Source organism: Salvelinus sp. IW2-2015, unplaced genomic scaffold (assembly GCF_002910315.2).
Source record: "Salvelinus sp. IW2-2015 unplaced genomic scaffold, ASM291031v2 Un_scaffold2120, whole genome shotgun sequence".
Classification (NCBI taxonomy): domain Eukaryota; kingdom Metazoa; phylum Chordata; class Actinopteri; order Salmoniformes; family Salmonidae; genus Salvelinus; species Salvelinus sp. IW2-2015.
In genome coordinates this window covers 61,706-77,278 of record NW_019943457.1, presented here as the reverse complement: position 1 = coordinate 77,278, position 15,573 = coordinate 61,706, and the positions used below count along the sequence as shown (strand labels likewise).

Sequence of the window (15,573 nt, the reverse complement as noted above, 5' to 3'; positions counted from 1 at the left end):
TCAGTGCATCACTGTTGACTGTCCATAATCATGTCTTGCTTATGTGTATATTGCTGTGCATCATCCAACATGACAACACACACAAGCTTTCTCTTTCCTATCGCTGACTCCTCCATGTCATGTTCTGCAGTGTGTACCATGACAACAGAGCTAGCGCGGTGGGTGAGGCGGACACAGAGGGAAGACCGAAGCCCAGCGTAGCAGAGGCAGAGAGAAAACCGGAGAACAAGCAGAGCTCAGAGGCAGAGATACAACTGGAGAACAAGCAGAGCCCAGAGGCAGCAGCAGCGGAGCCAGAGAGGGAGAAACCCAGCCAGAAGACCCAGGAGCAGGCCTCAGAGCCTGCTCCACAGAGACCCCTATCTTCCCCACCACCACCACCACTGAGGAGGAGCAGCTAGTGAAGCCCCGCCAGCGCACCTCAGCCAGCCGGGGCCTCTCACGCCTCTTCTCCTCCTTCCTCAAGCGGCGCTCGCAGTGCACAGACGTAGAGTGGGCCGAGGTCGAGAAGGCGGAGAAGGACAGGAAAGAGAAAGAGAAGGCAGAGGCTGGAACAAGGAGGAAAAGTTAGAGCAGGCCAAGGGGAGGAGAAGAAAGAGGAGGAAGAAGCAGCCAAGAAAGCAGAGAAGAAAAAAGAGGAGAAGAAGCAGCAAAGAAAGCAGAGAAGAAGAAAGAAGAGGAAGAAGCAGCAAAGAAAGCAGAGAAGAAGAAGAAGAAAGAAGAGGAAGAAGCAGCAAAGAAAGAGGCAGTGAAGAAGAAAGAAAGAAGAGAAAGAGGCAGCAAAGAAAGCAGAGAAGAAGAAGAAAGAGGAGGAAGAGGCAGCAAGAAAGCAGAGAAGAAAAGAAAGAGGAGGAAGAGGCAGCAAAGAAAGAGGAGAAGAGGCAGAAAGAAAGCGAGAGAAGAAGAAGGAGGAGGAGAGGCAGCAAAGAAGCAGAGAGAAGAAGAAGAGGAGAAGAGCAGCAAGAAAGAGGAGGAAGAGGCAGCAAAGAAAGCGGAGAAGAAGAAGAAAGAGGAGGAAGAGGCAGCAAAGAAAGCAGAGAGAAGAAGAAAGAGGAGGAAGAAGCAGCAAGGAAAGCGAAGAAGAAAGAGGAGGAAGAGGCAGCAAAGAAAGCAGAGAAGAAGAAAAAAGAAGAGGAAGGGGTAACAAAGAAAGAGGCAGAGCAGCAGAATCAAGAGGAAGAGCAGCAAAGAAAGAGGAGGAGAGAAAGAAGAAGAGGAGGAAGAGGCAGCAAAGAAAGAGGAGGAGAAGAAGAAGAAAGAGGAGGAAGAGGCAGCAAAGAAAGAGGAGGAGAATAAGAAGAAAGAGGAGGGAGAGGCAGCAAAGAAAGCAGAGAAGGAGGGAGAGGCAGCAAAGAAAGAGGAGAAGAAGAAAGAGGAGGGAGAGGCAGCAAAGAAAGCAGAGGAGAAGAAAGAGGAGGAAGAGGCAGCAAAGAAAGCAGAGAGAAGAAGAAAGAGGAGAAGAGACCGTAAAAAGCGGAGAAGAAGAAGAAAGAGGAGAAGAAGCAGCAAAAGAAAGAGGAGGAAGAGGTAGCAAAGAAAGCAGAGAAGAAGAAGAAAGAGGAGGAAGAGGCAACAAACAAATCAGAGAAGAAGAAGAAAGACGAGGAGGAGGCAGCAAAGAAAGCAGAGAAGAAGAAAGAGGAGGAAGGGGCAGCAAAGAAAGAGGAGAAGAAGAAAGGGAGGAAAAGACAACGAAAAAAACACAAAAGGGAAGAAGAAGGAGAAAGAAAATAAAGAGGAGGAGAAGGGGAAGAAGAACGAGGCGAATAAAGAGGTAAAGAAGAACGAGGAGAATAAAGAGGTAAAGAAGAAAAAAACGGAAGGGCAAAAAGAAAGCAGGGAGCAGTCCACAACAGAGGTGCAGGTGAAAGCCCCCATCGCGGCCCCGGAGCCAGAGCTCAGAGCGGAGGGCGGAGGGAGGCTGAACAGGAGAGGCAGGAGGAGCCGGTAGAGGTCCAGGACCATCACTCCATCAGCAGCACAGAGACACAGGTGAGTGAGGGAGACAGACACAGTGAACTTCTCACCTAGGGCATGGGTGCACAACTCTGTTCCTTGGGGAATGCTATCCTGCTGGGGTTTTTTTTGTTCTGATTTAGATTTTGGGAGACAGCTTTTGCAGTGCGCAAAAAACAAAAATGCCGAATTATCATATCTACACTGAACAAAAATATAAATGCAACATGTAAAGTGTTGGTCCCAGCTGGAATAAAAGCTCCCAGAAATGTTCCATATGCACAAAATGCTTATTTCTCTCAAATGGTATGCACAAATTTGTTTACATCCCTGATAGTGAGCATTTCTCCTTTGTCAAGATAATTCATCCGCCTGACAGGTGTGGTATAATCAAGAAGTTGATTAAAGAGCATGATCATTACACAGGTGCACCTTGTGCTGGAGACAATAAAAGGCCAATCCTAAAATGTGCAGTTTTGTCACACAACACAAAGCCACAGATGTCTCAGGTTTTGAGAGAGTGTGCAGTTGCCATGSTGAATTGACTTTATTTAAATTGACTGATTTCCTTATATGAACTGTAACTGAAATTGTTGCATGCTGCGTTTATATWTTTGTTCAGTATATTATTTWACGTGTCAATGASTTGCCTTCCCATTTATTTATTTTTTACAATGCTGTTATTATTTTGCACATTGAGGGYCTGCATTGCAGCAGACTGAAGATGTAGGCCAATGAGTCTCAAGTGAGAGACTGGAGTAAAAATAAGTGAAGTGAACATCAAGCACAGAAACTGAAGGAACATGTTACCCAGAGTCTGATCAACAACATAGCATTCAGAGAATAGCTACACTGAAGACACTCAGRGTAGAAGGAGAGAGAGGTACAGGACAAAACATCACCTCATCTGGTGCTTGACTGGGGTGGGCTGCTGACTCAGCAGAACTGACTTTTCTGTGCTGGTCTAGAGCCGCCTAGATCTAGTCTGTGTTAGGAAAAGTACCGCTTCAAGTAATTATTTAATAATTTAAGTAACATTGCTGTTACATAGTAATCTAGTACTACTAATCTAGTAGTGCTGAGCGAAAACATTTTTTAAACGTTTTTTTTGCTTGATGCTCAGTTTGTGTAAAGAAAAATCAGATCAAGCCCGAACTGTGCGGTGTAGTAGGGAGTTGAAGTTTCCAACAGACCAAAATTCGACATAGTTTACAGCAGAAAATGTGGTAATTAACTACAATGAACATAATCCATTGCTTGTCCGGTCGGTCTGTGTAGAGCAGAGATGAGAGAACAAGACTTGGAAAGATCGGACATCTCTAGATTGTTGATTGATTTCGTTGATAGGTATTCACTAGAATTTTCTTTACTTACTTTGAAGAACTAGTAAAAATAGTGATTTTGTCAGACAAGCTATATTGCTGGCAGAGCTTCTATGACAGTGAGATGATGATTGAATGAAATATATAAAGTCATCTTAAGATAAAACATAAATGTTTTATTAAAGTAAAGTACTGGAAATCATGATGGTAAAGTGGTCAGTCAGTATCACCATGCATGGGACTTGTTATTAATGGTGTTGATTCTGGTTTGTTGAACTGCCTTTAACCCACATAATGCATGCTGCAATGGTTTATTGTAAAAATATATTTTATAAGAAACAGAATCAAAACGGGAGATTATTTTTTAATATTCGAACGAAACCGTGAACTGACCTGCTAAGAAACAAAAAATCTCGTCAGCACGTAATAATTCAAGGACAAGAGTTCAAGGTGTAGTTGGAAGAGAGAAGAGCATATGCGCAGTATGAACGTGTGTGTGTTATACAAGTGGAAGAAGGACTGCAGTGCGTGCCATGCTCTTTCTCTCTCACAACTACACTGGAAAGTCACTTGTCCTTATTTCCTGAGGATATTATGCATTATATTTTGAGTCACTCTGTCTGATTACATAAATGTAACTGTCTTTAATTGAGAAATGAAACGTCCTGACAACATGTCGCTGTCATATGACCTTTCTGTGACCCCTAGGACAGCACAGGCGGAGCAGAAGGCAACACCTTGAGGTAGAGAAAGGAGGCGGTCAGTGGGGGAAGAGAAGGAGGCGGACGTAGAGGAGAAAAGAGAAGCAAAGAAACAGAGGAAGAAGCCAGCCGAGCAGCAATGGAGGAGGAGGAGGGGCAGAGGCGAACGGAGGGGAAAGGGGAGAAACACTAAATGGAGAAGACAAGGACGGCTTTAGCAGAGGAGGCCAAACCCTCCAGCGTCCGCGGATCATGCAGTGTAGTACGCTCTCCTGCTGGAGCGACATCTCTTGGAGTGTAGCTCGGTGGTAGAGACACTTCTCAAATACACCGTTGTCTTTCTACATCTCTTCAAATATATGTGCCCATGCACATCTGTTTTCTGACTTAATCTTTTTGAATGGCATATTGTTGATCGTTGTTGTGAGTACATACCAGTAATATTTCTTCTTAATGAATGCTTATTTTGTGATTGTGGTTGTGAGTACAACCAGTAATATTTTTCTTCTTACTGAATGCTTATTTGTGATTGGTTGTGATACAACCGTAATAATTTTCTTTCTACTGAATGTTAGTTGTATTGTCTCTGCTCTGTTCCCTGTGTAGAAACATGCGACGGCCTCAGATTTGTTTTGTGAAGGTGTGTGACCACTTCAACGCTGCCTGGGAGAGACTACTTATGGCCTGGCCGTCTGGGATAACCCACCCTCCAGGGTTACAGTACACTTTGCCTGGTTTAAAGGAATGGGCTGCTAATCTAGGGTGGTGGTTGAACAGTAATCTTATAACCTTCCAAGTGAAGGAGGGTAGATTGCATCTGACATCTGTGGAGAGAAAGACATGTTCAGTGAGGGGGTTGTTTTGAGTGTAGTTAGACTGCAATGTTCTTGTCCATTAGAGAAACAGTACCTATAGGATGGAAGGTGCCGTTTCACCACATAGGGCAGAATGACTGGTCTTACAGTACGATGGCGTTCATTGAGTCTGTTTCTCCCGCTGTCATTTACAGACATGGCTGGACCGCCTCCAAAGAGATCCGGAACACAGGTGGCAGGTGGGTGATGTCAATACGATGACATAACAGTAAATACATTTTTTCTAGCTCAAATTACCAAACAGTACTCACTCTGTATTTTCTTCTCCAGATTATACCTACGAGTTCCACTTTCACGTGAAGTTCTACCCCCTCCTGATCCAGCTCAAGCTCACAGAAGACCTCACCAGGTTAATCTACACCACATCTACAATATTGCCGTTAACTCAATTTCAGTGTGTCAGTGGTTAACTCCATTTCCCTCTCTCTCTTCACTCTCTCTCTCCTCTCTCTCTCTCCACCCCTCGCCCCCCTTCTCTCTTTTCCCTTAACCCCCCTTCCTCTCTCTCTCCTCCACCCCTTCGCTCTCTCCTCCGCTCCAACCCCTCTCTCACTCCACCCTCCACCCCCTCGCAATATCCCTCCTCTCACCCTTCACTCTTTCCGTCCCTTCTTCTCTCTCTTCTTCTCTCTCTTTTCCCTTTCCTCCCTTCACCCCCTCCCTCTCTCTTCACCGCCCCGCTTGGCTCTCTTTTACTCCCACTCTCTCTCACCTCTCGTCACCCACCCCTTTCTCTTCTCCACCACCCCTCTCTCTTCCTCCACCCCCCTTTCTCTCTCTCTCCCTTCCACCCTCCCTCTCTCTCTCTCTCCCCTCCCTCTCCAGGTACTACCTGTGTCTACAGCTGCGTAAAGAACCATCCTGAAGTGGTCTTGCTGCCATGCTGCCTTTTGTAACTCTGGGCCATGCTAGGCTCCCTACACGGCCCCAGTCTTGAGCTGGGGGAGTATGATCCAGAGGTCCAACGGCTCTCAACTACACCAAGGAGCTGAGGCTGGGCCCCGGGACAGGGCAAAGAGCTGGAGGACAAGGTCAATGGAGTTGCAACCGCACATACAGGTAAGAACCAGGGGAGGACTGACTATATACTGGAACTATGATGGTTAAAAAAAGACCAGGGAGGACCAGACTATATACTGGAACTATGATGTTAAAAAGACAGGAAGGAACCAGACTATATACTAGAACTATCATGTAAAGAAATGACCGAGGGAGGACCTGGACTATATACTGGAAGTACATGTAGAAAAAGACCAGGGAGGACCAGAACTAATTACTGGAGTAAAATGTACAAAAGACCAGAGGAGGAACGGAACTATTAAACTGGAGTAATGTAGAAAAGACCAGGAGGAACACCAGACTTATACTGGTGGTAATGTACAAAGACCAGGGAGGACTGGACCTATATACTGGGGTTAATGTAGAAAAGAACCAGGGAGGACGACTATATACTGGAGTAATGTAGAAAAGACCAGGAGGACCAGACTTCATACTGGGGTAATGGTAAGACCATGGAGGACCTGACTATATACTGGAGTAATGTAGAAAAAGACGCCAGGGAGGACCAGACTAATATACTGGAGTAATGTACAAAAGACCAGGGAGGACTGGACTAATATACTGGGAGTAATGTAGAAAGAACCAGGGAGGACCGGACTATATACTGGAGTAATGTAAAAAAGACCAGGAGGACGCAGACTATATACTGGAGTAATGTAGAAAGACCAGGGAGGACCGGACTATATACTGGAGTAATGAAGAAAAACCAGGGAGGACCCGGGATTATTTTACTGGAGTATGTAAGAAAAAGACCAGGGAGGGACGGACAAATAATAACTGGAGGTAATGTAGAAAAGACCCAGGGAGGACCGGACTATATACTGGAGTACATGTAAAAGACGGAACCCTATATACTGGAAGTAATGGTAACAAGAAGACCAGAACTATATACTGGGTAATGGTACACAAGACCAGAAACTATAATATGGTAAAGTTAAATGTAAAGAAAAGGAAACCAGACTATAATACTGGAGCTATGATAAAAGAAATGGAGTTTGGGCAGAATGTCACATACAGGTTCAGATGTGGGGTGGTTTTAGGAGGAAAGAGCAGCAGACCCCTTTTACATCAATTGTGCGGCTAGCTTTAACACCAAATGGCAAAGCCCTTGCTGTACATGTGCACTGTATGCACCGATGACACACACCATAAACATGTTATCATATAGCTGATAACTTGCACTTAATATAGTTTGCTCTAACTTTTGCACCCTTTACATGTTTACTTTTTGAGTCATTTAAGAGACGCTCCTTATCCAGAGAGACTTACCAGTAGTTGTGAGTGCAAACATTATTGTACTTGTCCCCTGTGGGAATCCGAACCCAAACCCCTGTTTGCAAAGCAACCATGCTCTACACGGACCTGTTTAAAAAAATAAAAATATATCTTCTATCTAACCTTTAATTTTAACTAGGCAAGTCAGTTAAGAAACAAATTCTTATTTACAATAACGGCCTACTGGGGAACTGCCTTGTTTCATGGTCAGAACGACAGATTTTTACCTTGTCAGCTCAGGGATTTAATCCCAGCCAACCTTTCAATTCCTGGCCCAACGCTCTAACCACAAGGGCTACCTGCTGTACCGCATTCTCTGTGTTTGTCTCCGATCCATGAGTCCAGCCCAGGCAGACATTGTTGTTTCTGGAGAATGCCAAGAGTCTGTCTATGTATGGAGTGGATCTGCACCAAGCCAAGGTATGTTCTGGAACTCAAAAACACTTCTATCTATAGAAGGAATTATATATTAATTTAAGAGCGGTCAGAAAAAAAAGTAGAAAACTATCAAATCGAAGTGCATGATTTTTGGGAATAAACAAGGTTAGGCAACTCTAGCAACCACAGATTTTTAATTACAAAAATCGCCTGTCATCAAACACAGAGATTAATCTGTGCTGCTGAAAGTGTAGCAGAGGCTTTCCTCCTAGTGGCATGTTGCTGTAAATGCAGGAATTACAGTGACGGAAAGATGCCTATAGTGTCTATGATGAGGGTATATAGAACATATTGATCATCTTTACTGAATGTACTTTTTCTACATGCTCACAGGATCTTGAGGGTGTGGACATCACGCTAGGGGTGTGTTCTGGTGGTCTCATGGTCTACAAGGACAAGCTGAGGATCACTCGTTTCCCCTGGCCCAAAGTCCTCAAGATCTCCTACAAGCGAAGCAGCTTCTTCATCAAGATCCGTCCCTCTGAACAGGAACAGTACGAGAGCACAATTCGGCTTCAAGCTGCCACTACAAGGCCTCCAAGAAGCTGTGGAAGGCCTCAGTGGAACACCATACCTTCTTTCAGGTGAGAAAGTCACTTCGCCCTCAGTGATACAGTGGTGAATAAATAGGTGGTGGGTAAAATAATTTCCCTATTACCTTTAAGTTTGAAAAAATGAATGGAACTATATATTGAGACTGTTTTAGGGGTGAAATACGTGTAAAAAAAATGTTTCCTGATCTATCTTCTATCTCTCAGATATAGGACAGACACTTCAGAACAAAACTTCCTTTAGCTGTTTTGGGGGGGACTATCTGTTGCTCCATGTATCTGTTTTATTCTATGCGTTGTATGGGCTAATAGCAGTAAGGCAAAATACACATTTTTCATCAAAATAATTAATTAATCAAATAAAAAGAATACCCTTGGTATGATCTTCTTAAAACAATTCCATATAGCTTTAGTAGACACTCCCTCCCCCGGCGAGGGGCTTCTGACTTGTAATGGCCTAATAATATTATCTCTTTGAGAACTAACAATCAGTAAAAACTTAAAACTATACAGTCAGGTAGAATTGAAAAATCCTAACACAATTAATTTAACAGTAGAGATTTTGTTATGTTTGAGCAAAATACAACAGCATTAGCCATGGCAAAATGCATAGGATTTGCAGGAAATTTGCTTTTAAACTGCAAAAATATTCTCTCTGTCTCAATGGCAGAATATGTAGAATATCGCAGGAATTTGCTTTAAAACTGCAACCTTTTTAGCTGCATGGCAAAATGTGTAAATTGCAGGAAGTTAGCCTAAAAATGCAAAAATGTCTCTTAGCTCCAATGGAGAAATTTGTAGAATTTCAGGAAATTGTCTTATAAATGCAAAAGTTCTCTACACACGCCAGATGGGGGCTTCTAAAATGTTCAGTCGAGCCAACGTGCATTTAACCTCCGCTACACCACTGCTCACCTGCTTCCAACTAACAAGTTACCCTTAACAATAGATCTAGGATCAGATGATCCTATCCTCCAATCCTGACCTTACCCATTAGGAGGTTAAAAACAATATCTGATCCCATATCAGCTGTTACGGGCGGCAACTTCTACTACTCCACTTCTGGATCATCTCCTCCATAGAGATCAATAAAAGTGTTTCGATTTAATTTCTGTCATTGCCCCCACTACTGCCGGCAACAGGGGGCCATTCTCAGGTTACCAATCCCTTGTGCTTCTAATTGGCCCCTGCAGCGTACCTTTCTGAGAGTAACTCTATTGCCCCGGTGGTAGTCTAACTCCAGCTACAGTGCTGTGAAAAAATATTTGGCCCCTTTACTGATTTTCTCTATTTCTGCATATGTTTGATATTTTGAATGTTATCGAGATCTTCAACCACATCTCTCGCTGTGGAGGAATTTTGTCCCACTCTTCCACGTAGAACTGCTTTAGCTCAGCAACATTTGTGGGTTTCAAAGCATGGACTGCTCATTTCAAGTCTTCCAGAACATCTCCATTTGGATTAGGTCTGGACTTTGACTAGGCCATTACAAAACTTCAAATTTGTTGCTTTTTAACCATTTTCATGTAGACTTGGTTGTGTGTTTTGGATCATTGTTTTGCTGCATGACTCAGTACGCTTCAGCTCACAGATGGGTGACCTGACATTCTCCTGTAGAATTATCTGATACAGAGCAGAATTCATGGTTCCTTCTATTAAGGCAAGTTGTCCAGGTCCTGAAGCAGCAAAGCCTCCCAAACCATCTCACTACACCACCATGCTTGACCGTTGGTATGAGGTTCTTACTGTGGAATGCAGTGTTTGGTTTTCCCCAGACATAATGGGACCCATCTCGTCCAAAAAGATGACTCAAGTTTGCCAAGAAGCCACCTGGATGATCATCAACACTCTTGGAAGACCGTTTTATGGACAGATGAGTCAAAGTCCCATTATGCCTGGTGAAAAGCAAACACTGCATTCCAAGTAAGAACCTTATACCAACGGTCAGCATGGTGGCGATAGTGTGATGTTTGGGGGGGGGGGTTCCTCCACAGAGACGTGAGACTGATCAACAACTATAGGAAGTGGTTTGGCTGGAGTCATTGCAGCTAAGGTGGAACAACCAGTTATTGAGTGTAAGGGGCAATTACTTTTTCACACGGACATTGGGTGATGCATAACTTTGTTCATTAAATAAATGAAATAAGTATGTCATTGTTGTGTTATTTGTTCACTCAGGTTACCTTTATCTAATATTACGTTTTGTTTGAAGAATATGATAACATTCAGTATCAAAAATATACAAAAGTAGAGAATTAGAAAGGGGGCAAAAACTTTTTCACAGCACTGTACGTGACAAGTCGGTCATACAGGAGGAGCTCTGGATTAAGCTGGTTAAGGTAACATGAGATTGTCACCTGGCAGTATGCCATTGGACGAACATGACTAAGCTTTTTAATTAAAGCTGGAGTTTGGCTGGTCCATGATTGATTTATTGATGCATCACATCACTGGGCAAGCTATTATGAACTATGAAACCAAATCATTATAATAAGCGTGTCTAGGAACTGTGAGTGACTGTGTGATTCTCCTCCCCAGGGTGTCCTCCGTGGAGCCCCCGTCGTCCCGCTCCCGGTTCCTGGCGCTGGGGTCAAAGTTCAGGTACAGTGGCCGTACCCAGGCCCAGACCCGCCAGGCCAGTTCATGATCGCCCGGCCCGCCCCACGCTTCACACGGTCGGCCAGCAAGAGGCTGTCGCGCACCATCGACGAAGGTGTGGGTGTGTGTATGCGTGTATTACAGTATGTGTTTTTTGTGTGTGGGGAATGTGTGTGTTCGTGCCAGCGCGCACGACTTCAGGATCAGTCTCTCACCAACTTGTCCCACTCTTGTAGCTGGAGATGATGACTCCAAGCCTCGCAGCTCTCTGCTAGTCCAAACAAGACGAGGATGACGATTGGTTCTTCATGCTGGGATCTGACCAACCCCAGACCTTTTTTTCACCAGGTAGCCATCAGGAACCATGTGGACCATCATTGAAGTTTTGACTCGCTTACATAGAGCAACCTCAGTTAGCCTTGCCAGAGAACTACATACTGTAGCTTTGAGTCAGCTTGATCTAACCCTGCGCTCTGTCAGTCCTCTCATCATCTCATTAGCTCCAACCCTTATGCTGAGGCCTAATCTCAGGCAGCTTGGGTCAATGCTGGTGACTCACCAAGGGCAGCTCAAAATAACCTGCCAAAATCACAGCTACAGTTACATTGATGCCTCATTCACTTCTAACAGCTTATGACTGACTAACAGCAGCTTCAGAGCTCTTGAGTCTTTGGCCCGTGTTGTGTTGCTTGTTAAAGAGAGCCTTCAGTTCTTTGGTCCGTGTTGTGTTGCTTGTTAAGAGAGCCTTCAGTTCTTTGGTCCGTGTTGTGTTGCTTGTTAAAGAGAGCCTTCAGTTCTTTGGCCGTGTTGTGTTGCTTGTTAAAGAGAGCCTTCAGTTCTTTGGCCGTGTTGTGTTGCTTGTTAAAGAGAGCCTTCAGTTCTTTGGTCCGTGTTGTGTTGCTTGTTAAAGAGGCCTTCAGTTTCTTGGTCCGTGTTGTGTTGCTTGTTAAAGAGACCTTCGTTCTTTGGTCCGTGTTGTGTTGCTTGTTAAGAGAGCCTTCAGTTCTTTGGTCCGTGTTGTGTTGCTTGTTAAGAAGCCTTCAGTTCTTTGGTCCGTGTTGTGTTGCTTGTTAAAGAGAGCCTTCAGATCTTTGGTCCATGTTGTGTTGCTTGTTAAAGAGAGCCTTCAGATTTTGGTCCATGTTGTGTTTCTTGTTAAAGAGAGCCTTAGTTTTTTGTGTTGTGTTTCTTGTTAAAGAGAGCCTTCAGTTCTTTGGTCCGTGCTTGATGATGYACATCATTGTGTCGAGGAGCCTGCCGTTCCTGTGCTTGGAACTAAACGTCTAGCTCTGCAGATCTCAGAATTGTGTGGTAMTCTCGTACTAACTTAATTTGCTATCTGCCTGCCAGATACATTGAATTCCATTTGCTTACTAAATAAGTGAGCTTTGCTTTGAAAGCCCCTGAAATGCAGACCTGTGGAGGGGAGCTTTGCCTCACTCTCTCCTCCATCTAACTTCACCATTAACTCCTGCAGTAACACKATTACCTCATGTTCTATCAACAGTCAGAGGGGGGGAGACTTCCTCTGTGGAGACTTCCACTCAGAGCTGGGATGATGGCAAGTCCGTCCAGACAGTCAGACAGGCATGGCAGGAGACTGAGACAGGCCAGACGGTCAGTCGGACATGGCAGGGACGGGTGTCTGATGAACAGCAGCAGGGGAGACTGGTGGAGGAGAAAGAGGAGGATTGGTTTGTCCTGCTGGGCAGACGACCCTCCCTCCCCTATGTCCCCTACCCCATGATAAAACRGCCAGGTATCTGTTGTTAACCTCATTCTGTGTAGCTGTGGTATACCTGATGTCACTGTGTGCATCCTCGCTTTGARAATGAATCCTCCGTAGAGGTGTGCTTTAGAAGTTGACAGTGATGGAAGGTGAACCTTCTAAGCTCGCCACCGACCGCGATGACATCTTTAAAGATGTTGCTCTGTCATGTACTGGCTTATTTAATGTTGCTATCTTATCAATGGTGCTTGGCCCTCATTGATGTAGAGCTGTGATACTGTGTGCTTCAACGAGGCTACGTTATTTTTCTATATGTAAGGGATCCGCTCTGTTCTAAATGTTTCTGTGATGTCCTCAGTCAAATACCGCTCTGCCAAGGTGGCAAAGGTGGCCACGGCCAACATTCTGGAGAGGCTGCTACAGCCAAGGCAGGAACAAGTGATGACTGGGTCATGCAGTTGGACCGCAGCTTTGAGTTTGTAGACACACCTCCATGTGAGTCGTCATACTATATACATTCACTAGCTGTTGTTCATTAGCAAAGAAATAGAGTTTTGCAGAACAGACATGATTTGTCTGTCTGGTAGAACAGGGAATCATCATTTCTGTCTGTAACATTCTGAAGTTTCACCTCACTGAATAGGTTACACTCCTGTTCTTCCTATACTGATAACCCCAATCTGCCCCCTCAGTCTCTCCCCCGGTCTCCCTGGAGAAGGAGGAGACTAGGCAGGAGAGGAGGGAGGTGATCAAGAGGCTCCAGGAAGGAGTGTTCCTGGTGGAGAAGCTGAGGGAGGTAGAGGTGCTGGATGAGAGACTGAGGGAGGTGAAGGTTCTGGAAGAACGGCTGCAGGAGGTGGATGAGCTGGAGGAGAGGATACAGGAGGAGGTGGAGGCCAGGCAGCAGCGGGAGGAGGGAGGGGTAGAACAGGAGGGGGGGAGTAGAGAGGAGGTGTAGAGGCAGCGGAAGAGAATGTGGAGGAAGTAGATGAGTTGGAGGAGCAGATAAGGGAGGTGTTTCTCAAAGGATTGCTGCCAGATGAGTCAGGGGAAGATGAGGGACTAAAAGAGGAGAGTATGGAAGAGGCAGAGGAATCTGAAGAAGGGTGGTCAAATGTGGCGAGCACCTCCTCTGTGGTACGGAGAGTAGAGTGGAGGACCCAGAATAGTGTGACTATAGTGAAAGAGATGGGCAACAAGGAGAGATGGAGGAGGGAGACGGTGGATGTTTCAGACGAGGGATTGAAAGAGGATGAAGGATGGTTAGAGGAGAGGAAGCGTAAGGCTTTGGAGGAAGGGTTGCCAGAGGGCTTGAGGAAAGGAGAGGAGAGATAAGAGTGGAAAGGAGGAGGAAGAAGGTGACTATAGTGACACAGGATGAGAGTCTTCCAGATGAACTAGAGAAGAAAGCATCTGAGAGGTTGTCAAGGGACCAGATAGGAGGCCACTTTTATAAAGAAGGACAACTTATGGTGAAATTCAATGAACTATTTGCGGCAGAGAAGTTAGGGTTACCGGTAGTTACAATTCAGCAGTGGCTCCAAGAACAGGAGTGTCAAGAACAGGAAAAGGTCAGGGAGAGAAAACAGGAGGAGAGAGTGGAACAGGGGAAGGTTTCAGGCAAGGGATTGATAGAGGTGAAAGGAGGTCTAGAGGATAGATGCGGCAGATGTCGGAGGAAAGGGTGCCAGAGGGAGAGCAGACTGTGAAGAAAACAAGAAAACAGTGAGAATAGTGGAAGAAATGAGGAGACACAGAAGACACTCGAGGAAAAGTCATCAGAGGACATTTTATCAGAGGAAAGGCTGGGAGATGGTTTTTATACAGAGGGGGAAGTTTTGGTGAAATTCAGAAAGGATGTGGAGAGGGTTCCCATAGAGTCAGACAAATGGAGAAGCCCCAAGAGAAGAAGAAGAAGAGGTCGTGGAAGTGAATATGCAGCATCCCAGCCAGAAGACAAGGACGATTGGGTTGTGCTGCTGGACAGCCTCCCACATAGACTCTTTATAAGCCTCCAGGTACGTCCCATCAACCAATCAGCTTTGCTTCTCCCCGTCACCGTTGAAACCGTAATGGAAACGCTTGCTTTACCACCACCACACAATTACTGACAATTCCATCTCGAACATTCCCTCCGCAAAGCTAACCAGCTCGTGTGTTTTACAACAATTGCCATTTCAATTGAAAGATAAACCTTTGGTACGGTATGGATTTGTGTGGCTGAGAGAACTGCTGTCTCTACTTTGTCAGTCATGCCAGTCGACTCCGCTCTGGTGCCTGTGGTCTCCACAAGATTCTCTGTGGTGTTAGTAGACACGGTCGAGCAGAGAGCACCAGAGAGGGAATGCATTGAAGTGGAGGCCACACAGCAACAGCCTGAAAGGGGGTTGGTGGAAGGACGGAGACCGTGGCAAATGCAGGAGAATGATTGGTGTATGCTCTTGGACCTGGCTGATCGTGTTCCTTCAGGTGTACCACCACACCAGTTTCAGGTATGAAGAACTTTCATCAAAGCCCTGCTGCTTGTGCCATGCCTCAATTATTTGGTATTTTAGGGATTGAAACAACTGGGCTTCAATGACTGATTAATCATCAACTAGGCTTTGAACTTCATGTCTCTCACGGTTCATTGTGTCTTTATGTATCAGCTTCTTTGCAAGAGCAAGTTCAGGTGTACGTAGAGGAAACCATCTCTTCCATGGTTAAAGTGATGACAGTAGTGCAGAGAGAGGAGAGCAGGGTGACTGTAGTGGAGGAGATGGAGTTACAGGAAGACCAGAGCCGTCTGGAACAGAAACCGTCACAGTCACAGAGAGAGATGGAAGATGACTGGGTTGTCCTGCTGGACATTGTTCCCAGAGAACCATCTGTGATTCCGTCAGGTATTTCCATGATTTTCATGCACTGCTTCCCAGTCCCACACATTATGAACAACATCTCCCCTGAGCTTCATACGCTGCAGAATACTTTCAAATAAGAATAACTAACAAGACATTTGACTTCCACCAAGAGAAGGGCTTCAGCTACATTGCTTTGTGTAGTAATTTCAATTATCTTCCAGTATCTGAA

The 15,573-nt window shown here is 45.1% G+C and overlaps 1 protein-coding gene, 2 long non-coding RNA genes and 1 pseudogene across 4 annotated transcripts in view; all 4 read left to right on the top strand.

Annotated features, from left to right (window-relative positions):
• Positions 1-15,573, top strand: part of LOC112073011 (protein 4.1-like) — a 40,883-nt pseudogene that overhangs the window by 1,853 nt on the left and 23,457 nt on the right.
• On the top strand, positions 653-896 carry LOC139024998 (uncharacterized). The gene is made up of 2 exons (XR_011476413.1): positions 653-818; positions 859-896. It is a non-coding gene; the product is annotated as an uncharacterized lncRNA (long non-coding RNA).
• LOC139024999 (uncharacterized) lies at positions 920-1,339 on the top strand. Its single transcript, XR_011476414.1, has 2 exons — positions 920-1,021; positions 1,226-1,339. It is a non-coding gene; the product is annotated as an uncharacterized lncRNA (long non-coding RNA).
• Positions 10,723-15,573, top strand: part of LOC112073002 (glutactin) — a 10,157-nt gene continuing 5,306 nt past the window's right edge. Inside the window, exons 1-7 of one of the 2 annotated variants that reach the window (XM_070440013.1) lie at positions 10,723-10,890; positions 11,012-11,123; positions 12,283-12,534; positions 12,863-12,999; positions 13,197-14,522; positions 14,755-14,996; positions 15,153-15,386. In XM_070440013.1, the coding sequence (XP_070296114.1) occupies positions 12,957-12,999; positions 13,197-13,462 (309 nt within the window). In that variant the 5' untranslated portion in view covers positions 10,723-10,890; positions 11,012-11,123; positions 12,283-12,534; positions 12,863-12,956 and the 3' untranslated portion in view covers positions 13,463-14,522; positions 14,755-14,996; positions 15,153-15,386. Of the gene's footprint in view, positions 10,891-11,011; positions 11,124-12,282; positions 12,535-12,862; positions 13,000-13,196; positions 14,523-14,754; positions 14,997-15,152; positions 15,387-15,573 lie in introns of those variants that run through there. The other variant, XM_070440012.1, reaches the window with a different exon arrangement.